This window comes from Anguilla anguilla, chromosome 13 (assembly GCF_013347855.1).
Source record: "Anguilla anguilla isolate fAngAng1 chromosome 13, fAngAng1.pri, whole genome shotgun sequence".
In the NCBI taxonomy this organism is placed as follows: Eukaryota; Metazoa; Chordata; class Actinopteri; order Anguilliformes; family Anguillidae; genus Anguilla; species Anguilla anguilla.
This window is the reverse complement of record NC_049213.1, coordinates 10,193,708-10,217,696: the sequence shown is the minus strand read 5'-3', so window position 1 is coordinate 10,217,696 and position 23,989 is coordinate 10,193,708. Positions and strand designations below refer to the sequence as shown.

Here is a 23,989-nt window from a genome sequence, read left to right as displayed (position 1 = left end):
ACATAATAGGCATGACAGAATGTGTCCTGAAAGAAAGGCATTATGAAACACAGTGAGAAACTGCAGATAACTGCAGATTATTTTTAGGCCAAGACATTTAAAGGTTGCTGGAATGTTCCATATTAGCCCTGTGGGCAAACGGATTGAAATGAGTGGAAACCAAACATCGGCTAATGATAGAGTTCGTTAAAGCTTGCATTTAGATCCAATCAGCACCGTTGAATCTACAATGGTACTAGGACCATGGAACATCAGATTTATGCTACAGGACTTTCCAGTTTCTCCACTGAGCAGCGCTATTTCCACATACATACCGACTGTTCCCCTCTCTGGACCTATTAGTTCCTTCAAAACGTAATTCAATACATAATTCAGTTCCATTAAGAGGTAGTCTTGAATGAAGCTCACCAGGCATTGTCAATAACGCAAGTATTGTAAGAATTCCGCTTGTGATGCATCAATGAAAACCCACAATATTAGTAATAAAGCGGTTTCACATGAGTTAGTGGGTGGGGGGGTTGGTATTATTAAGCTCCCCCCACCCCCCTAAAACTTAATGACAATAAGCTTTCAGTTGACACTCTCCCACGCAGAATGCCTTCATAGTGAAACAGAGAGACAGGAAACATTCAGAGAGTGAGCAAACAGAACTCATGATGCTTGCTCAATGCGAGGGCGACCTTAAGGTCAAAGAGCCTGTTTAGAGTTACAAGAACCGCACATGCTAAAGAGGCAAAACACCACATGCTGCTCTTTCGAAACGGCTTTCCAAAAAAAAAAAAAAAGAAAGAAAAAAAAAAGAATAAAATAAGAGGGCAGTTTGTGCAATGCGTTACACTCCAGTGCATGCATGCGGAGGTCTTTCATGGACAAAGAGGGACCGTGCCAGCCCCCGGCTGCCTTGGTGCAGTGTGGTTTGAATGCGTTCTCACGCAGGCAACAACGACCGTTACCACATTCCAAAGGCAGAGGGCCTTACATTTAATAGTTGGCCTGTTTACATTGCTTTTTTTTCTTTTCTTTCTGGCAAACTGTTTTCCGTTTTAGTAGCCACCTTTGTTTCCACAAATCACCATTTGGAATTTACAATGCCTTTAAACCAACACCATAAATTGTTTATCAGTTACCTAACTAAGGGCCTCTAAGTGAATGTAAAGGCTAAAACGTTCTTGATTATTGAAATTTTATTAAATATACTCATTTTCTTTTTTTTCAATCACAATACAGACAATTCGGTTAACACATTTATTCAACATGGCGTGATCTCTTACAATAGCAAACCTAAGTAATGAAACCACAAAATGCAGCGCCTGCAAGCTTCATGAGTATTAATAAAAAATTTTATAAGCAATTAAATGTTTCAGTGGTGTAGCTTTACTGCAAATAAAAAGAAACTTTCTGCATTGTGTTTGGTGTTTCTTCTCTAACCAATTTGTGAAGAAAAAAAAAAAAATTATACACCAAGCCATTTTACAATCCCTGAGAATACAAGACTCTGCTTTGACTGAATATGTAAAACACCTGGCTGGGATAAATATTGTATGAATATAACAATGCTGGTTAAATATACTGTAGCCCACACTATACTATAATGATGAAATGCTGAATAGAGGGTTCAAATTCTTCCCTCCAATGAATAACAGAATGTCCCTCGCGGTGACCTTCTCGGAGGAGGCATTCCAGCCTACACAGCGTGCTACTGCCTCCCTTCTGTTCTCTGCACATTCCTCAGGAAGGAGCAATGCGTATGTGGGATCTGGCCGTCCTTACACAGCGCTCATTTAGGCTACTGCTCGTGCACATTATTCTGACTCGCCCAACGTTACAGGTCACGGGCCGATTTTAACAAGGTACGGGTCCGCCGGATGAAACGGATTTAAACCCCGAGGAAACACGAAGGACAGGGGCGTCGAACCAAGATGGACCTTTCTCCGGTTTGACGAGGCGAAGCGTGGAAGATCGGGCTGAGCGTACGCTGAACTGGCCCGACGTTCACGTTTGCGTCTTTATTTGAAAAAAGTAGAGAGAGCGAATTTCACGTGAATTCAAAAGTTGGCGAAAAAAAAGCGGGCGGAAATGTATCGTCTTTGAAATTTTTTAAACTTAAACATCACGTTCATTAGTCACCCGACCTTTTAACATTTACACGCTACTGGAATCTGCGTCAGTACATAAACCTAATCTGATAATAAAGATTGTAGTAAATCGACATTCCCTACAAGACAAAAGCCTAACAGCAAACACAATGGGCAATAACGGGCTGATACTGGCACTAGAGACATTACCACACCTACGCTAGTCTATACTGATGCAAAAAAGCTGAGCCTTATAACACAACTATTTCAGTTGAACAACAAATGAGTCACCCACAATTCACAACTATTAGCACACATTTCCCATAATCTCTCACAATTTTGTGCAAACGTGAAATCCAGTGAGAAACAGGTACATGCCGTATTGTGCCTGTCTGCTTGTTTGAGTCAGCAAATACATAGCATAACTTAAAAGGGCCTGTCTGCTTGTTTGAGTCAGCAAATACATAGCATAACTTAAAAGACCCCGATTAACAAAAGCTTTTAACACCCGTGATCCACTACTTAAACAAACATAACAATGCAAAAATAAAATTATGTAAAAGGGCGGAGCTTATAAATGATTTTTTTTTTTTTTTTGGGCAGCGGTTCACAAGCTTCTCTAAGAGGCAGACTGAATCTTGCCTATATAACTACAGCATAGTCTTCCTGCTGCAGGCAGTTCCACACTGTGAATCGTGTCCAAGTGGTTTCACGACTAGCAGGATTTCATTCAAATGCTTTCAGCCATAAGGAAAGACGTGTGGGAAAGGGTGCGAAAAAAAATGGCTAACAAAACGTTTTGGCCAGACAGCAGAATTCAAATCGACTATATGAATGCCGCCGCTTGAAATCGGCTTCTCAAAAGCATCACCACACAAATACCAGAACATACTGTAGGTGGACTTAACTTGACATGCACGTGTTAGTCCAGCGCATAAACACTTTTTAGTCAATAGGCTATTATGACAGCGAGCTTTGGTGCTGAAGTAACAAAGAGATAACTAGTGTATAAAAATTAAAGAGATATTAGGAATGTTTTTGTCACCAGAGTGTGACGTATGGCATAAGGACTGTAGCGATATGGAATCCGCTGAGCTAATGGACGAGAAGCTTGCGCAGGCCTACCAATTGTGCAAATCTATGGAAAACTTCTTAGCCAGCTAACCAGCAAGTTCAAGAGGTTTGCCAGCTAAACTGAAAAATAATGAGGAACCAAATGCCCAAAGACAAGGCTGAGGGTAATGTGTTGTCAGCCAGCTAGCCTGTAGTATACCTACATGCTACGAGGCTGGTGCCGTCTTCACCAATCACAGCATCGCTTACTGACTGACATTCCTCCTTCACATGAAATGCAATTCTAAGGGTCAGGTGGCTCTCAAAGGTACACAGTTATAATTTACTCAACTCGCTGTTGAGCATGTGCACCCAATCCATTTGCTTCCACACACTGCAACTACGTGAAACTCAGCTCCCGGTCTAAGAATGACACTTGGCTGTGTGAAATGAAACGAGGACTCTGGTGACGTAACAAACAAAAAAAAAAAAACCCTAGGACATACAACACGGCTATGACAGCCAGGGACAAGAGCACATGCTGATCTGGATATGCATCAGAACATGGACGGCCTAGAAAATTTAGACAAAAAAGCATCCATTTCCTCTGATGTTTTCTTCTATTGTCGCATGCCAATTTTGAGTCTCTAAACTCAAATGGGGGAATGGCCAACTGCCTTGAAAACCATGCCTTGTCAAGAACACAGCAAATAAAACAAGTGAAGATGGCCAAAAAAATTATGAAATTGTTCTGCTGGCATATTAAAAGGTAAAGACTGAATGAACTACCAGCGACTCTAAAAAAAAAAAAAAATGCTTGCTCTTGGTGTAAAAGCTGAGTATATCGCACCTTGAAATACTTTTACATATTAGGTTAATAATCCTGTATTCAATTGCACTGTGCATCCATCATCTGATTAAAAAATCAGAAAGTAGGAACCTTTTAACCCCAGTTCAGCCAGTTGTCAAACTGGCATTTTAAAATGAAGGCACACACCACCAGGTGTGCATGGTGAGCACAATTAAAGCACGCACCAAGGCAAGCTGATACACACGGAACAGGCGTGTCACGACACCTAGTGTCCAACACATGTAACAGCAAGCAAACAAAATGGTCCGTATGCATGCTCTACCATACAAGAGCTCCCACTGTCTGTCTTACATAAAGTAACATATAAATACACTTGATAAGAATACACTTTCTGGTGACCTTGCAAAAGACAAAGACAAAGCTACATGGAATGATAAAGCTTTTTTGTGTAGGAAAAAAAAACAAAATACTTGCAGGAGGTTGAATACTCTTCGGAAATAAATTGTGAAAAATTGGTTGCAATGACCACGGCAGTCAAAACAACAAACAGTGCATACCAGAATAAAATACATATATTTGTGCACAGAAAGGTACACAGAATGGGGTACATAGGGTATCTGGCAGTGGAAATTCTGCCTCACACTGCATTACAAAATCTTTCCTCCTCAGTGAAATGAAGGAGAACAAAAAAATCCGCAGGACATAATCAAAACGAAACCAAAGTACGAGGTGGAATAATTTAAGATAAAAAAAGAATGAGGAAGTTCCCAATTCGAACAGCTTTTAGCTTCAGAAAAGTGACGTCAACATGCAACCGCTGCACGCAGTAACGGGCTTCCAATAGAAAAGGAGTCGGAAAACTAATCGAACAAATTGAACGAATCGGGAAACGAATCGAACAAACTGAACGAATCGGGAAACGAATCGAACGCCGGCCTTGCTGTAGGGGAAGCTGAAACAAAGAGAAGTCGCTGACGCTGAAGCTGCAGCTTCACACAGAGCTCTGAGAGCCCATCTTTTCACAGCGCTCCCTCCCCTGGTTCCTCAGGTGCACAGTGCGCCGTACCTGTGGAGAGAAAGTCAACCGTCGCAACCAACGGAAAAGCACACTCTTAATATTTTCCATAGCGCACAGATCGAATTATAATTATGAGTCACCAGTGGTCAATAATCTGTGTCAGCAGGAAAATGAAAAATTTTGCTTATGCTAGTTATTTAATGAGTTCTTGCGCCATCTAGTTGACGGTTAAGGAAACAGTATTAAATCTAATCTATGCTCCAGCTCCTAGAGCGCTGCCATTTGGCAGTGACTCTGTCAATGAGTTGTAGCTGAAGTGCATATCTCAACAGTGTTTTTGTGTGCCAAATACAAACACATATTTGTTTTTATTCGTTTTCGAAGGGATAGTGAGAGACTGCAGCAGAGGTGCAGTTAGCGCCGGGCGCTAAGCTCCCTGTGCAATGGCCACTCACCGCTCCTCATCCATGTTCTCCTCCTCATAGCTGCCCTCCTCCAGCTCCAGGTCCAGATCATCGATGCCCGAGTCTCGCGGGGCCACGAAAACACTGACATACGGAGGCAGAGCTTCAGTAAACGACCAACAAACATGCCCACTTCATAATGACCTACAGACAGTCACATGACTCTGCGTATGCATTCCAACCAATCAGGAAAATTGTTAGATTACAGTTGAATACAGAGCATTTAGCAGATGCTCTTATCCTGACGGCCTTACCCAGAGTGACTTACACAACCTTTTACATATCATCTACATGGCATCCATTTATACAGCTGGATATATACTGAAGCATTGCAGGTTAAGTGCCTTGCTCCCTTGAGCAATGGCAGTGTCCTACACGGGAATCAAACCTGTAGCCTACAGGTTACAAGGTCAGTCCCTTACCCATTATACTACACTGCCACCCAGTGTAGGATGGGAAATGGTAAAACATCGATGGATCCTTCCCAGTCCCCAGCTCAAATAAAGATGGGTCATTTCTGCCCCTTTGCTCAGACAGAGACGAGTCACCTCTAGCCCTCTGCAGAGACAGTTGGCTCATTCCTGCTCTTGTTCCGACAGTGGAGGCACTCCTGCCCTTATTTTACACCCAACAGCCTGAGGCTCACCTGACTGACCGACAGGTGAAGAACACGATCCGTTTCAACCTCTTATTGTAGAAGAAGTAGTTGAAAGACCAAAGGTTCCCCTCTTCTCCATACGGGTCTGAATCCAGATCCGGATTATAGCTGCCAGGGAAACAAAACATCATTTATGAAGCCACTTAAACCTCCATACCCATTTATCTCATCAGCCTGCCCAGACAAGGCCCCTGTGACACTGATCAACAGTGAGGAACCGGGCGGGAAATGAACGGGAAAGAGACAAGCTGCTCCTGTACATGAGAGATATGAACAGGAGCATTAACAGGTACACCGCTCAGCTTCACCTGTACATGAGAGATATGAACAGGAGCATTAACAGGTACACCGCTCAGCTACACCTGTACATGAAAGATATGAACAGGAGCATTAACAGGTACACTGCTCAGCTACATCTTACCTGTAGATGTCACATTCAGAGAGGCAGCTCTTGTTCTTACCTGTAGATGTCACATTCAGAAAGGCAGCTCTTGTTCTTACCTGTAGATGTCACATTCAGAAAGGCAGCTCTTGTTCTTACCTGTAGATGTCACATTCAGAAAGGCAGCTCTTGTTCTTACCTGTAGATGTCACATTCAGAAAGGCAGCGCTTGTTCTTACCTGTAGATGTCACATTCAGAGAGGCAGCTCTTGTTCTTACCTGTAGATGTCACATTCAGAGAGGCAGCTCTTGTTCTTACCTGTAGATGTCACATTCAGAAAGGCAGCTCTTGTTCTTACCTGTAGATGTCACATTCAGAGAGGCAGCTCTTGTTCTTACCTGTAGATGTCACATTCAGAGAGGCAGCTCTTGTTCTTACCTGTAGATGTCACATTCAGAGAGGCAGCTCTTGTTCTTACCTGTAGATGTCACATTCAGAGAGGCAGCTCTTGTTCTTACCTGTAGATGTCACATTCAAAAAAGCAGCTCTTGTTCTTACCTGTAGATGTCACATTCAGAAAGGCAGCTCTTGTTCTTACCTGTAGATGTCACATTCAGAAAGGCAGCTCTTGTTCTTACCTGTAGATGTCACATTCAGAGAGGCAGCTCTTGTTCTTACCTGTAGATGTCACATTCAGAGAGGCAGCTCTTGTTCTTACCTGTAGATGTCACATTCAGAGAGGCAGCTCTTGTTCTTACCTGTAGATGTCACATTCAGAGAGGCAGCTCTTGTTCTTACCTGTAGATGTCACATTCAAAAAAGCAGCTCTTGTTCTTACCTGTAGATGTCACATTCAGAAAGGCAGCTCTTGTTCTTACCTGTAGATGTCACATTCAGAGAGGCAGATCTCGTCGTCGATGGCTTGCCACAGCTGGGGTTCCATTCGGCTGAACTCAGCTCCCGCGGCAGAGGACAGGCTGCTGTTCACCGCGTTGAACACCTGACATCACAGCCAGACCACAGTCAACACACAGTCCCCCGTAGCAAAAAGCAACACGTATGCTATGCTGCATGCAATCACAAACCAGGCACTACTATAAGGGAGGACTACCCCGGGGCGTGCAACCTCATCAAACCGTGATCAATCAGAAAAAAGAAAACTAAGTCTGCCATGCCTTTTGTGCGTATGAAATTATTTCACATCTGTATCACTCAATTTTGTTAATGCTGCACAAAAAGTATGTGCGCAGTGAAAATTTTGTAAGAACATAGGAATACACGATGAGAACAGGCCATTCAGGCTATCTAGACTAGGCTATCTACCCATTTAACTAAAAACACAGCAAACACTTAATAAAACGTATCTTAAAAAGGAATATATATCCACACACGCATGCATGCACACAACCAAGGCCCTCTTCCTGAATGAGGACAATACTTCCAGTTGTCTATGGGACCGTAATGGATATCAAAAATTGCACTACACTGTGGTAGATTGCGCATTACTTGCAGTCTGTTTGGATATTTTGAGCAAGTATGCATTTTGTGTTATTGGCAGGGTTCCCAGTTTGTGGTCTGCATGTAACCAGCGGCAGCTCAGAGGAATAAAGAACTCACCCAATTAACACTGGGCTCCCGGCTGAAGTCGTGGCTCTTGGCGCGACTGAAGTCGTAGTCGGGACGGAAGGAGGCGTTGAGAGTGGCAATCAGATAGAAGAGCGTTTTCCGGCTGCACTTGTCCGATAGGGGCCCTTCGCCCTCATCCCCGCTCTGCCCACTCTGACTCAGCCTGTCAGGACATAAGAGTCCGGGTCAACACAAAACAAGTACTTCTTCCACTCAGGCTTTCACTGAACTCGATACTCAGAGCTTTTCAAATGGTGTACATTAAGATGCGAGGGGGAGCTATCAAATCAAATAAAATAAAAACTAGGCGTATTAAAACGTATTAAAATGTCACCACTCCACTTAAATGTGTGATTTACACGGTTCACAAACGCAAAACAGAACACTGAACTACGCTTACTCCAATATTTGAGGAGAAACTATATTTTTGGTGAAGACTGTAGATTGCTAAACCCAGGTCAGTATAGTCAAAATATTTCTTACTTGTTGGGGCTGGCTCCTGCGGTCTGTGGTGGGGACAGCGCCTCCAGGACGTGCGGCAAACCCTCCTGACAAAACTGCTTGAACATCTGTTTGTCATCGCCTGCCATTTTACACGAGTAGCTCTCAATCCTACGAACAGGGGGATACGACAAGGTGTCAAACTTACTTTTCTGAATTGAATTCAATTTTTCAAACACAACTTACATAGCTGCAAACTCAACTCGACCACTATATCTTATAAACGAAATTAATAAAACATGTGTGCACAATATGTGATGCGTGTGTAGCCAGAAAGTGTTTATCACGATATGACCGCTGAAGTTCATGAACGTAATGCGCGGCGATTGTTTTCCTCTTCTGCTGATAGTTAACAGTACTACCACGAATGCGTATAGCTGTTGCAGCTATCTAGTTTATCATAGCTGTGCTGTCAGTGAAGCTTGATAAGTGCTTTGTTTATAACTTACCGTCCGATTATCTGACAGTTTCCCGTTTCAATCGTGAGTTGAGAATTTATGGCTTCAAAACTTGAATTTTCCAGAAGTTTCATTTCAAAACATATATGTTGGATCCTCAGTTGTGCGAAGTAAATCTCCGAAATACAAAAGTCAACTTAACCAACGTCAGTCAGCTAGCTGTCAACACTACACACGCGAATTGATTCAAAATGTTTCCAAATCGTGAACTTAACATATATCCCTTTTGTTTTTTTAATATCTGGGCACTGAATTATTTTTCAAAAACCAGTTGCCTTTCTCGGTTCGAACTTCTATCGAACGATAAGCTACAACTTCTGGGCCTAAGCTTCCATAACAAGCCGCGCACTAAATTTAAAACCCGCGGACTTCATCGACTCCTGTAGCCGTAAAGGAAGGATGTAGCAGCCGCTATTACTCAACAACAGCTCAGTGTTAATTCTGCCTGCACCAAAATGACAACACATACAGATTTATGGACGCGGTAACGATCTCTGTCGAAGCTTTAAGACACTTATATGTCTAATAAAAATGTCTTCCTTTTTACTGTGAAATTTCCAATACCTGCCATTAAATAAAGCAAAATGAAATACCAAATTCTTCATCCCAGCAATTTAATCAGGATTTAAATGTAAGTCCCAGGCTTCCTAAAGCCTTCGCCTTGGCAGCAGCCGCGACTTATGGTATAAAATACAACAGCAACTTGATTTGCGTAGTATTTTGTTCTATCTTCGTTCTGAATTCACTTCCTTTCTCATACCCCGCGGCTTAGAATAATTTCCTTGTTTTGGAAGTCTATTATTCGATGGATCACGAGGTGGCGCTGTCAACACGTTTTCGTTTTTGTGATTGTTTCTCGTCTCTAAAGGATAATTAATTGTCAGAATTTTGAGGTTCCCTTCAATTTTTATCAAATCTATAAAAGTATAAAAAGCACACGTCTCAAAATAACCGACAGAATGAGTCTTGTGTCTGGATTAGTTGGAGTGAAATTAATTTATGATTTTGCAAAAAAATGTCGTAATTTTTATAGCTTGAAACTAAGTGAAGCTAGGCTCCACAAAGAAGTTTTCATTTCCCACTTGTTTTCTGTGCTACTGGTGGAGCAACAAGCCAAAAGCCTGCAGTAAATGACCCTCTTTATTTCCCCACATTTGTGGTGTTTTATTGAAGAAAGCAGGGCAACCTGTGCCTCAAACCCTGGCCCTACCTCAAGGTGTTATCATCTTTGAATATGGAGACATCGTGAGGAAACTGTTTGTACCGTACCTTTAGATACTTCGCGCCGTGCGTTCTTATCGTGTTGTTTTATGCAGGTTATATAAACGTGGACAACCCAGTGAAAAATATTACTTAATTACCAAGTTTGGAATTGAAATAAAAAAGGAATATAGGCTACCAGTCTCAAAAGTGAAACGAAATGGTTGTCACATTGAGAATGGTTGCTCACGCTCACCCTCCTGTCCACTCATATTTATCGACATGAATCCAAATTAGTATGATTGTATTAAATTAATTCATTAAATTTAATGCAAGATAGGCATACCATGCTAGGCCTAGAAATTTACTACTGTACATATCATCATTCATAAGTTTCAAACATGTTGAATTAAAAACATAATCTGGCAAAAAACGTCTCATATCCCTTTTTCTTGAAAGACAGGCTTCTGTGCTATGGTTAATATGCTGATTATGATCTGATTATAAGCCTATGCATATAATACCACACAACTCAGTCATGTTGATCGTTTGTTTTCGTGAACGGCCGAATGGTGCTTCGCTTTAAATGTTGCTGCCGTAAGGAATTTTGGGACGGCATTATCTCCTTTCCTTACGCAAAGGACGGTCTAGTGTGCCCTATGGTAAATGAGATAAGATAGGAAGCATCTTTCCTTAGCATTTAGAGAATTCAAACAGCTCTAATCATGGAGCTTCCCGGTCCCGGTCATTTCACTCAGTTAGGAACCTTCCTAAGCAAAAAAGACTATTCGGACGCAGCCAAAGACTCCAAGATTGAGCAACATATCGAATCTAATGTTAGGCAACCATGTAAGACTGTACTGCAAGTATGATTTAAATAGATACTCTCATGTTCACTATTTTTATGAAAGCTTTGATTGGTGGATCCGTGATATTCCAGCACTGCATTCAGCTTGAGATGTGTGCTTTGTGACAATGTTGAATTATCCTGCTGGAAGTATCCATAATAAAAATGGTAGATTGTGACTATAAAGGGATGCACATGGTCAGCAAAAATGCTTAGGTATGCTGCCCCAGAAAATCCTATGTTCTAATATTTTTTTGCAGGCCCTGTCACCCTGTCAGTCCGGGTCCTTGGAATCATCCTTTCAACCAATCATTGGGGGTGTACTTGGGTTCATACCTCGCTGAGGTATGATACTTCGCTTGATTTTCGTGTTTCTAATATTAGTCTGAACAGATCATTATATACCACTATCACCTCTTCTGGCATAAGCTCCTCTCCACCTATTTTTATACAGTCTATGCACTCCACCTGTTTTCCTGTTTTCACTTGTCTCTTTCACTTGTCTCTAGTAATCTGGGCATGCCAAACGTTAGCCTATCATTCGCCAGTTCATTAGGCTACTTTAAAATTCAATATGATTAAAAAAAAAAAAAAACTACAGAGCGGGGAAAAGACAAATTAGCAGGAGTATCCTATCGATTTACGGGAAAATAACTCCTTACCAGCTCTCCTTTAAATGTTGACTTCCTGGAGTTAGGTTTCGTTTCACTTTTCTTTTAACCAAGCTATAGCCTACCTTTGATCTCGTCCAGAAGTTTAACTTCATTTATGAGGTAGAACAAGAGAGTGGAGAAAATTGGTTGACTTGTTCAGCAGATATTTTCAAAGGTAAGCCTATAGAGCGATATATAGACGCATGATTTATTTAGAAATGCTATAACTTTTCGAAATATATTTCTGTGCAATAGGCGTCAGCGCTTAGTTTTGTTTTCCTTCTCGGAATAGAACATTCCTCATCTAGAATACATTCAAAACATTAGTCGATGAAGCATACTTTTTTCTAATTCATAGTTGCCTATTTTTTTAAGATTATCAAATTTCTGTTTCAGTCTAGCTTACGCAACTGTTTGGTGATTTTTGTTGTTTTTTTGTTGTTGTTTTTTTTACAAAATCTTTGTATCCTAAATATGTTCATACGGCGCTGTGAGGAGTCAAAGTCCGCCTTTCACGTTAGCGATTGAATTAAATGAACGTCATCAAAAGTTCATAGACAGTATTAAGTTGTTAATTTGAAAATCTCGGTCTTGAGCGAGCTGTCTCTTAGCAAACGCGTAAAACACGAAATGAGACGCGATCGACTCGTCTCCCCAACTCACTTCCCGTTCGTGCTGTTGCTGTAGCGTCTATCAGCGTAATCGGCTTCGTTTTTCTAAATGTTAATGGTCTCTCAGAGGAAATGGCAAATTTGTTGCTGCCAGAAGTGTTTGTTAATATTTGAACTTCCCAGACATGTAAATGAATTCATTCCTGTTGCCACGAAACAAGCAATTGGAAAAATGTATGTCACATTAATATTGACTGATACATTTCCCTTTAACATGCCATATTTATTGTTTGCTTTAGAAAATGGCAGCGCCCAAAGGGCCCAATGTAAACACATTAAAAGAGGGTAAGTAGACAATTTTTATTTATTCTACTGCATATTTATTTATTTATGTATTTATAATATTTATTTTTCTACTGCTGAGCAAGCCATATAGCATAATGTTGGCTACACAAAATGTATGAGAATGTCATGCTAATTTCAGACCTCAGTTTTTATTATTTATTGATGAGCAGGTTAAAAGGAAGTAGACACCTTCAGGAACGCTCAAATCAGGCCCCCGGGACCTGTAGCACTGCTGGGTTTCATTCCTGCCCTCTAATCTGATTTACACCTGAAGCACCCGGTGAATGTAGTGAATGAGTGCAATCTCTTGCATTATTGGGTTATGGACCAGGCAGAAGAGAATACCAGCAGAACAACTGACATTGAGGGCCAGATTTGAGGTTCCCTGGACATGTTCTTAAGTGGAGAACCTTGTCCCATGCTTGTCTACAATGTCCTAACAGCTCAATGGTTAATGCTTAATGGTGGAATTTGAATGTGTAATACATGGACCAATGGCAGTAAATGATGTAGTAATTTAACAGTTAGAGATTGATCCTGTCGCTGCTGGGTGCCGGTATTCAAGCTGCATTTTACCGGCACCTGGTCTGTAGTGGAACATCACCCCGGTTTAAAATCCTTTCCTCCCCGCCAGCGGAAGGCTTGGCGCAGGTCCTGAGCGAGGTCCTCAGCAGCGGGGACAAGCAGGAGGCGGCGCTGCTCGCCGAGAAGCTTGCCTCCCTCCACGTCCCCGTTTCGGTGCGAATCTGCCCGGAGGCCTATGCCAAGGACACGATACAGTACGTGGCTCACTCGAAGGCGGCTGCCTTACCGAAAGCTTACCTGTGAGGTACTGGTGATTTGTGGCTAATCTATCCCACCTTGCAGGCTGAAGGTGGGGTTAGAGGATGCCCAGACTGTCAACTCTGCTCCCATCACCATGTCCGTAACACCGGGCATGACCATCTCAGCTCTGAAGAATGAGGTAAAGATGATTTTTCATTGGAACAGGCATATTTTTGCTTAAGCGTCACCATTATTCAACTATGGAACTATGGAGTGGCTAGGTTACATTTGTTAATCAACTTAAGAGAAGAAAGTAGAGTAAATTACATTACAGTACAGGCATTTAGCAGATGCTCTTATCCAGAGAGACTTACACAACCTTTGACATAGCATTTCCATTGTATCCATTTCTACAGAAGCAATGCAGGTTATGTACCTTGCTCAAGGGTACAACGGCAGTGTCCTACCCAGGAGTCGAACCTGTGACCTTTAGGTTACACGACCAGCTCCTTACCCATTATACTACACTGCATACTAAATTATCCTCTTTTGCCTACCCTATTGTTTGTAAATCTTAATCTGAGGCGGTGCTCCTCCTCCCGCTCTGATTCGCTGATCCCTACCCGCGCCCGCAGGTGAACACCAGGTTCGGATTCCACCCGCGTCTGCAGACCTGGGTGATCGGGAAGCGCATGGCCCAGGACAAGGACACGCTGTGCTGCCACGGCGTGAAGCAGGACGGGGACCAGGCCTTCCTCTACATCCGCTCAGCGCAAGCGGCCCAGCTGACTCGCGAGCAGCACAAGCTGGACGCGGAGAACCTCCGCTTGGAAGGTGAGCGGCTCCTCCGTCCGCTTTGAAAAAAGAAAGGGCCTTCCCCAAACTTTTGGGGAAGCACCGACTCATCTAGAATGTAATTGAATGCATGTAGCATTAAGATTTGCCTTCACTGGAACTAAGGGCCTAGTTGTTCAGTACCCTACTATAGGGCAACCGCCAATGTCTAAACTGCACATGCCTGGAACTTCAGGCATCCATTTCCTGATTATCTCACTATCAGGCTAATGCAGTGACAAAATGGCTTCCTGTACTGCTGTTGTCCTGCAGAGATGTAAATGAATACAGTGAGATGCCACTTCCCTCGTCTGCAAGCCCATTCAACATACAAAAACATTTATGCAGACTCAACCAATCACAGGGCCAATATTCCTCATAGTAGTTGTTTTTTTTTTTCATGGTGCGTTGTATCTATAGCTCTATAAATATCCCTTACTAGCAGTTTCCAATGAATGAATATTGAGTAATGACTCTGAATGCTCCAGTCCTGTCCTTCGCTCCATGGTCATGGACTTGCTTCAGCCAGGTTCCTGCACTGCCCATGCCGACGCAGCCTGGAGCTCCAGATCCATCACCCGGCTCCTCTAAACTGCACTATTCTAACTATACCATTTGGTCTTCTACTATTCCTGTTAACTTTCACCTCGGCTGTTACCTGTTCAACCCATTTTATTTGCCGTCTGCTACTTTACACCAAGCTGGCCAGTGAAGGATGGGCTCCCCCTCTATAGTTCCTCCTGAGATTTCTTCCCATTGGGGCGTTTGTTCTCACCACCGTTTGAGGGTTTTCTCCCCACTGGGAGATTTTTTTTCCCTATGTACCTGCTATTTGGGGGTTCAGGCCTGGAGTTTGCTCTGTTTGCTCTGTGTCTTGCCTTGCTACTCTGTAAAGTGTCTTTGTGACAGTTCTCTGTAAAAAAGTGCTATAATAAAATTGAACTGAATTGAATGCTGCTCTGCCAGGTATTATTGAGACCATGGACAAGCACCTGGAGCCGAGAGGTGCAGGGCCGGGCAGGGCTAGAGAGCCAGTGAACCCCCCACTGACAGCGTTCCCCAAACCTAAAGGTCCACCCGCCCCACCGCCAAAGCCACAGGTAGAGTCAGCGGCACTACTGCACCCCCCACCGGAGGGAAAGAGCTCGATTCAACCACACGCACACATGTTTAAGGGCGTATGCAATTCGGTTAAATCTTCCAGAATAATACAGAACCTTATCTCAACAAAGTCGGCCTTTGCTCACCGTATTGAGACACGGGCGATCCGAGGGAAGAGGTGCTGCAAGGTGTGAAGAAGCGTTTGTGTCGTCAGAGTCGGAATCAGATCAGTACGCTGGTCAGAATGAAGCAGCTTGTCTGGTATGGATGTCATCGTTAGGTTTTTTGGCCTCTGTACTCCAGCAAATTGGATTTAAAACGAAACGGTGGAAATGAGGTTAAAGTGCAGACTGTCAGCTCTAATTTTTGAGTATTTACATCAATATTGGGTGAACCATGTGGGAATTGCATTTCTTTTTATACAGAGTCTTGTAGTTTCAAAAAAGCTCCTGCCTTCAGCCCAGACTGCACTATTTTCTGTCCACGCCTCTTCCTGTTACTTATATTTTTTTTCAGACCTAAAGAGCTGTGAGCTTTCTTTGATTGAAAATGAAAGTGCTTATTTCTGGTTCGATTTAATTGCATATGGACTTAAACACGTTGTAGTTTTACAAATGAATGTTTTGACAAGAGCTCAGAGTACTACTACAAGACCACCAATGCACTACATCACTCACACATTACTCAGATTCAAGCAGCAGATGTTTACGGCCTAAGTAAGATGTGTGTGTGTGTTTGTGCGTCTGCGTGTGCAGTTGGGCTGGTCGTGTCCCGTGTGCACGTTCGTGAACAAGCCGACGAGGCCAGGGTGTGAGATGTGTGGCTCGGAGAGACCAGCGAACTACCAGATTCCAGACCTGTACCAGCCGGACGAGGAGGAGGTCCTCCGCATCAAGCAGGAGGAGTTTGCCCTCATGCAGTACCAGCAGGTAGCTCGCTGTCCACAGCTCTGACCTAAGGAGCCACTTCAGAACCCGAACCATGACGATTACAGTGTTAGTGAAATGTGGTGTGTAATGAACAGAGGAACGGACGCTGATGTGTTCCCTGCCGATGTCTTACCTGTGTGTTGCTGTGGAACGATGAAGGCCCTGGAGGATCAGAGGCAGAAGAATTTTCAGAACCTGCTGCAGACGGACGAGCACAGTCTGGTGCCCAACGACACAGAGCTGGAGTGCCCCGTCTGCTTCATCCCGATCTTACCAGGAGAGGGCGCCATACTCCGTGAGTGCCTGCACACCTTCTGCAGGTACGTCCATTCTTAAACCTTTAGTTTTATGTCAGATATTCTTAAAGACCAACTCCATATTAAATTATGAGTTGGAGTTCAGTTAACCAACTCCAACTCATAATTTTGGATGATATGTTGTATGTCAGGTGTCCACATTTTGGCCATTCAGTGTATAACATTTTTTTTAAAATAAGAAGGTATTTCAGGAGTAAAGCAGCACTCAGTGTTCAGGAGACCGAACAGTGATCACTGTAAAAACAATTATATGAATATGAATTTGATTTTGAAACAGGGATTGTCTGAAAGGAACCATAACCAACAGCATGGATGCAGAGGTGACCTGCCCTTTTGGGGACGATACCTACTCCTGTGACTGCAAGCTGCAGGACCGAGAAATCCGCTCTGTGAGTGCAACACTAAACATACATCACATTACTGTGAGCACAGCAGCCCTTCCCTCTACAGGGCCACTCTACTAAACATACATCACATTACTGTGAGCACAGCAGCCCTTCCCTCTACAGGGCCACTATACTAAACATACATCACATTACTGTGAGCACAGCAGCCCTTCCCTCTACAGGGCCACTATACTAAACATACATCACATTACTGTGAGCACAGCAGCCCTTCCCTCTACAGGGCCACTATACTAAACACACATCACATTACAGCCCTTCCCCCTCTACAGGGCCACTATACTAAACACACATCACATTACTGTGAGCACAGCAGCCCTTCCCCTCTACAGGGCTACTATACTAAACACACATCATATTACTGTAAGCACAGCAGCCCTTCACCTCTACAGGGCCACTATACTAAACATACATCACATTACTGTGAGCACAGCAGCCCTTCCCTCTACAGGGCCACTCTACTAAACATACATCACATTACTGTGAGCATAGCAGCCCTTCCCCTCTACAGGGCCACTCTACTAAACATACATTACATTACTGTGAGAATAGTAGCCATTCCCCTCTACAGGGCCACTCTACTAAACATACATCACATTACTGTGAGCATAGTAGCCATTCCCCTCTACAGCGCCACTATACTAAACACACATCACATTACTGTGAGCACAGCAGCCCTTCCCTCTACAGGGCCACTATGCTAGACACACATCACATTACTGTGAGCACAGCAGCCCTTCCCCTCTACAGGGCCACTATACTAAACACACATCACATTACTGTGAGCACAGCAGCCCTTCCCTCTACATTTAGATAAAGCTTTCCAGAATTTCAGCACAGTATCTTTCTTAGCCTCACCTGTCAGGCCCTGTCACCATTACGGTACTACGAGCCAAAATTAGGTCGACACATCTGCCAAACTCCCATGGATGCGCTTTGCTAAGCAAATGGTCAGTTACGTCTTCTGACAATTCATTATCTCATGCAGGTGGGCATCTAATTTGCCACCGTAAACTCCACCATTATCCTGTAGCGTACTGCTTGCTATACTGTAATAAAACATAAAATTGTAGGATTTCAAAATCTTTGAGAGCTGGTGTTCGGGGCTGAGACTGTGTATTTTCCAGGGAGATGTAACTCCTTTGTCTTTCCGGTGGGTTCCGGCAGGTGCTCTCCCCGGAGGAGTACCAGAAGTTTCTGGAACTGAGGCTGAGCATCGCCGAGACGCGGAGCGAGAACAGCTTCCACTGCAAGACGCCCAACTGCCAGGGCTGGTGCATCTACGAGGACGAGGTCAACGAGTTCGTGTGCCAGCTCTGCAACAAGACCAACTGCATCCTCTGCAAGGTGCTTTCCGGACCCCACCCCCCATTCCGTCTCCAGCCCACATTCAGCGTGCGGGGGGTGTGGGAGTGGGGGTGGGGGGGGGGTTTCCCAAATCCGCTGGTCACAGGAATAATGGAAGTCCGTTCTGTTTCAGGCCATTCACGACGGCATGAACTGCAAGGAGTACCAGGACGACCTGCGCATCAGAGCGGAGAACGACATCGCCGCTAAGCAGACTGCAGACATGCTCAATGTAAGCAAAATCTGTTTTTTTTGTCATCAGAGTTAAAGGTCATTTTTACAGCGTTGCTGTCTGAACCCTTAACGGTTGAGGTTTGCGTGACAAAAAGAAGTCTCCTGTATGTGTACAAAGCTGTAGTCAGTTACATTACATTACTGGCATTTATCAGACACTCTTACATAAACTATTTACATTGCATCCATTTATATAGCTGGATATATACTGAAGCAATGCAGGTTAAGTACCTTGCTCAAGGGCAGTTTCCTACCCAGGAATCGAACCTGTGACCTTTAGGTTACAAGACCAGCTTCTTACCAACATTATACTACACTGCTGCACTAATTCATTTCCTTCTCAGTCATTTCAGACAATTTAAATTCAGTCAAATAACTGAAAAATAACCAGTTATATAGATTGATTGCATGTTAAAAAAATGTCTGATTGTGATGTAATGGCTGCTCTGGTTAAGTGTCTGATTGTGATGTAATGGCTGCTCTGGTTAAGTGTCTGATTGTGATGTAATGGCTGCTCTGGTTAAGTGTCTGATTGTGATGTAATGGCTGCTCTGGTTAAGTGTCTGATTGTGATGTAATGGCTGCTCTGGTTAAGTGTCTGATTGTGATGTAATGGCTGCTCTGGTTAAGTGTCTGATTGTGATGTAATGGCTGCTCTGGTTAAGTGTCTGATTGTGATGTGACGGCTGCTCTGGTTAAATGTCTGATTGTGATGTAATGGCTGCTCTGGTTAAGTGTCTGATTGTGGTGTGACGGCTGCTCTGGCAGGCCATGCTGACCTCAGGAGAGGCCATGCACTGCCCCAAGTGCAAGATCATAGTGCAGAAGAAGGACGGATGTGACTGGATCTGCTGCGTGATGTGCAAGACGGAGATGTGCTGGGTCACCCGCCAAGCTCGCTGGGGTCCCCAGGCAAGAGACCTTTATTTACCGTGCCACAGACATGTTAAAAGGCTTTCTCTAACATACCACTGCAGAGATGTGACTTTATGTTCATCCAATGAATTGCTGCAAACAGACCTCACTGCGCAAATTCAAATATACTGTTAGAGATTTTAACTTATATTGCCAACGTTACTTAATACAAATGACTAAATATGCTTACATTACATTCCTCATTACAATGGACTTTAGCACATTTTGCTCATGGTCCTTAATGTACATTCCACAGGTGTTCCTTAAGACACTATTTTAAGCTTCTCAATCAATTGTGATACATGACGATTAAAGCGGTTGAGGAAATACCAAGGTGTATTTTCCAAGACAGGAGCAACCCTCTGGACAGTATGTGCGACACCCAACTTGAATTTGATTGATTTTGCCTAACGGTCACATTAGGCAAAAGTTGCGTTGATTTTCTCGGTTATTTCTTGCCACATCTCCTGTTTCTGTATGCAGATGACGGCCGAGCTGAATGTACTTTGGAGAATATTTATTTCGTTATTCCTTTTCCTTTTGGTATTATGATTTTTCTATATTTTTCTCCCAAACTTGACACTTGGCAAAAGCTAGGCTAGATGAAGGATTAGAGACCGTCGATATGTAACCATGGTAACCCGAATGCATAACTGTAGTGCTATGACAGAAACTACGGTGTGAAAGCCTCTGCCTGCGCCCTTGTGGAAATATGAGCCGTCTAAGAGGCTTTACGCAACGCTCCTAAAAGGTCTCCCGCACCTTAAGGAAATATTTGCCATAAGCAACATATTTAAGTTTGAAACTTAAGTTGTTTTATGCAACCAGACACAAGGCTCTACATGCACTAAATATTTTACAACATCACGTCTTTTCATTGTTTCTTGGCTTGGCAGATTGCTCCGGAACAATGGATGAGTCAAAAGTACACTGTTTTTTTCCCGATTGTGAGCATACGTGTCTAGTATATGCTTATTTACTGACCTAGCTCACTGAGTAGACATTTGCTCTTGGTTACAGCAACAGATATTCAGTGGTCTAACCCCTGCTCTACACAGTTTATTACCAGAATAGCACACCTCTTATTACTGTGAGTCATAGATCAAATGAGAAAATGGCAGCCAACTGTAGGCATCGGTACTAGCAGTCCTGGGGCCTCATTTATAAAACGGACTTACGATCAATTTTGATCTTAAGTATGACTTATGCAGAAAACCACGTATAAGTAGTTATTTATAAAACCTTACTTTGACGTGAAAATTATCTTATCTCTACGCAAAGCCTAGACTTGACGTAAGTGATTTTCCTGCTGGTTATGCAGGGGGATTGCAGTTTGGGACGCATATGCATCCAAGCCTGTGGCGAACTTTGCATTAGCTTTATGAACAATCTGTTCACTGCACAACGGCAACACACTACCAAGCTACCTGTTTGGCTTGGTTTGTCAACCCACTATTTAGTCCACCGAATAATACGTGTCGCCTGTCTTCAATCTCCTCTACCATCAGCGTGATCTCGTCTTCCAAAAAGTTTGCTTTTCTCTTTTGGTCCATGGTTATTCCTGACTAAACCCTCATTTGTGCTAGCAATATTGTAACAACGCGTCGCCGTTACTAAATCTCTAGTTAATAGTAAATAGTATTATCAGACGAAAATGGTTAATTGATGCACGGATTTGCATATATTAGTACATGGGTTAAATAAACAAACATGATATTTTAACAAATGTATTTATTGATTGTTTGTGCGTTGCGGTTCGCTTCGCTTGGGTCTGGTGTTTCACAATAATATAAGGGGAAATCACTGTGAGGTACGTTCAGGTGCCGTCAATTAAGTTAATTTGAGATTTATAGATCACAGGTGCGTACGTTACAAATGGGATTCTTAGAACCTGCGTAAGCAATGTATTTTATGCTCAGTATCTTTTATGAATCGAGCATAAGCACACCGGTGGAAATGATCTTAAGACTAAGTTCAAGTATAAATCTAAGAACAAATTTTATATATGAGACCCCAGTGTGAAACCTTCTAGTAGCAGTGGTAGCATGCACGTGGAGAGTAACACAGCTAACTGTATTTGCCTACGGACACGCCACAGGCTATAATAAAGAATAGGAGAGAGAGACAGAGACGCGGAGTTCAGCTCGTGATGGAGAAGACTTCAGGCTTGCGTAATATTTACTGTCAGTTCTTAGTTCAAGCGGGGATTTATGTTTAAGAGGCCTGTATTCATATGTATGGGAGTAATGTGTGTGGGGCTTTGAGGCAGGATGTTAATGAGATGCTAAGAGTAAAGCTGATCTGATCGCTCGCCCCCACCCCCCCCCCCCTCTCTCTCTCCAGGGCCGTGGAGACACATCAGGGGGCTGCAGGTGCAGAGTGAACGGACCCTGTCACCCTAACTGCCAAAACTGCCACTGAGGGCATTCCTCCCCTCCACCCATCCTCCTCATCTCTACCTCCTCCCCTCCACCCATCCTCCTCATCTCCACCTCATCACCTCCACCCATCCTCCTCGTCTCCACCCATCCTCATCTCTACCCCCTCCTCACCTCTATCCCTTCATTTGCACTCTCCTAATCTCCACCTCCTCATCTCCACCCATCCTCATCTCTACCCCCTCCTCACCCCTACCCCTTCATTTTTACTCTCCTAATCTCCACCTCCTCACCTCTACCCCCTCGTCACCTACACCCATCCTCCTCATCTCTACCCCCTTCTCACCTCTACCCCTTCATTTTTGCACTCCTGATCTCCACCTTTTTGCCTGTACCCCCTTTACCTCCTCCTCATTTTCGCTCTCTTCATCTCCACCCATCCTCCTCCTCCTGGGGTGGTCCGATTGCTGCTTTACTCTTCGTAGCATGGAAGAATGGCGTTCCACGTCTGGGAAAAAGAAGAGTTTGTACTGTTTAACTTGCTTTGGTGAAGGTAGATTGCATTGACACTCCAGTTATATAGAAAATGAAGGAAGTCTCAGTGTGCTTATAAAGCATTGTACAGTTTCTGACGAGGTTGGTATGTACTTTATTTGATTCGATGTAGCACTTTCCAGTTTTTAAAAGAAAAATTACAGGCAATGTTGTGAATATGGGGTGAACTTATACCATGGCGTTCCAAAAAGCAGCTCTTTGCTAAATGAACATTACACATAAGCAAAATAGTGGCAGCGTAGGGTGCTTGTCAGGTGGAGGAATGGATATAAATTGTACTGCATAGACAAGAGACAAGCCAACTAGCAGATACTTAGGCACTGTTAAACAATGCAAAGTGGAACAATTAATAGCAACAGAAACAGATGGGAAAATGGAGGATTGCAGCCATGCACTTTGACCGATCTGGTCAAAATGTACTAGTGCTGTTCTCTTACCCTTCTCCAAAGCATTCGCTGTTATCATTTAAAATCACAGCCATAAGATTCATGCTTCGGTATTAAACCATCCAATACACGTTTACAAGGCATGTTCTCACACACCATTACCTGAGTTCAATGGCAACCTGGAATACAGTAAATACTCTTTTGTACTAGCCTGGAGTACAAACTGCCAGGAATTACTAGAAGATCTTTATTTCCATTTATTTTTGCTTTGTGAATATTAATACTGGATGATATTAAGTTTGGTTTATCAACGTGTGTTTAATACAGCGTGATAACTATGAAGAAAGAAATCAGTTGACAAATTGCATTCAATTCTAGTTTAGTTGTATACTTGGATATATAGACCTACTCAAGGGGGAGATTTAATCGAACAAATTAAGTGTGAAGTGTTTCCTGAACAACTTCAGTTTGAAATAAATGAAAATTTTGTAATAAATTATAAAAACAGCCTACAGTACAAAGGCAACGGTACAAGCACAGGGCCATTGGCCATTTTTAAACCAGATACATCCTGAATAGATGTTGCAGGATGCAACTTCTTGCAGATTTTGTAGATCTATCAATTCATTTCATTTTTAAATGATATAAAATAATTATTTAAATAGTTTCCCTTTTTTTGTATTTTTAATAGACCAGAAAACAGACTCATCTGCTGTACACTATGACTCATCTGTTGGCTAGCAACAAGTTGCTGCATCACAAAGACAGAGCACACATCACTAATTCACTGAGGCTGTTGAGCTCAACAGCTAACATGCAGCGTGCTAACAAGCAAGGACGCCAAAGAATCAGCCTGTCCATAAGTTGAGTCACCCGTTGTTCACCGTTTCGGGGTTCTTACATTTGTTGGGTTATTTATTGGGTTGGTTTCGGGGGGGTTAACCATTGATTGATTTGAAAATTCAGTCTAGCCTGTGTAATCATTCTGTAAATCTTCATCTGAAATCAAAATTTTGGTTTATTCCTTTTCAAAAAATCAGTGCATTTAGCCATGTTTTTATGGAATGTATACTGTGATGACTTGCAGATGATTCTATGATGTTGACTGACTCTTCATTTGA

The 23,989-nt window shown here is 43.0% G+C and overlaps 2 protein-coding genes across 2 annotated transcripts; one reads left to right on the top strand and one right to left on the bottom strand.

Moving 5' to 3' along the window:
* Positions 1 to 1,169: 1,169 nt before the first annotated feature.
* On the bottom strand, positions 1,170 to 10,407 carry maf1a (MAF1 homolog, negative regulator of RNA polymerase III a). Its single transcript, XM_035388167.1, has 7 exons — positions 9,039 to 10,407; positions 8,572 to 8,700; positions 8,080 to 8,251; positions 7,341 to 7,462; positions 6,068 to 6,187; positions 5,413 to 5,505; positions 1,170 to 5,005 (listed from the first exon to the last, which is right to left on the bottom strand). The coding sequence occupies exons 1-7, from the start codon at positions 9,119 to 9,121 to the stop codon at positions 4,984 to 4,986; spliced, it is 741 nt and encodes a 246-aa protein (XP_035244058.1). The 5' UTR covers positions 9,122 to 10,407; the 3' UTR covers positions 1,170 to 4,983.
* Positions 10,408 to 11,730: 1,323 nt separating this feature from the next.
* Positions 11,731 to 23,338, top strand: rbck1 (RanBP-type and C3HC4-type zinc finger containing 1). Its single transcript, XM_035388164.1, has 13 exons — positions 11,731 to 11,922; positions 12,658 to 12,703; positions 13,338 to 13,482; positions 13,571 to 13,667; positions 14,104 to 14,302; positions 15,269 to 15,402; positions 16,159 to 16,332; positions 16,492 to 16,652; positions 16,927 to 17,038; positions 18,221 to 18,400; positions 18,534 to 18,632; positions 19,403 to 19,546; positions 21,893 to 23,338. The coding sequence occupies exons 2-13, from the start codon at positions 12,661 to 12,663 to the stop codon at positions 21,968 to 21,970; spliced, it is 1,566 nt and encodes a 521-aa protein (XP_035244055.1). The 5' UTR covers positions 11,731 to 11,922; positions 12,658 to 12,660; the 3' UTR covers positions 21,971 to 23,338.
* The last annotated feature ends 651 nt before the right edge of the window (positions 23,339 to 23,989 follow it).

Bases quoted from the DNA above. Each gene is read 5' to 3' on its own strand.
- maf1a (XM_035388167.1), bottom strand. From the start codon at position 9,121: ATGAAACTTCTGGAAAATTCAAGTTTTGAAGCCATAAATTCTCAACTC. The intron at 8,252-8,571 runs GTAAGAAATATT...ATGTCCTGACAG, and splicing joins GCAGGAGCCAGCCCCAACAA to GCTGAGTCAGAGTGGGCAGA. The intron at 5,506-6,067 runs GTGAGCCTCAGG...TCCGTATGTCAG, and splicing joins TTCACCTGTCGGTCAGTCAG to TGTTTTCGTGGCCCCGCGAG.
- rbck1 (XM_035388164.1), top strand. From the start codon at position 12,661: ATGGCAGCGCCCAAAGGGCCCAATGTAAACACATTAAAAGAGG. The intron at 13,668-14,103 runs GTAAAGATGATT...CCGCGCCCGCAG, and splicing joins TCTCAGCTCTGAAGAATGAG to GTGAACACCAGGTTCGGATT. The intron at 16,653-16,926 runs GTACGTCCATTC...ATTTTGAAACAG, and splicing joins TGCCTGCACACCTTCTGCAG to GGATTGTCTGAAAGGAACCA.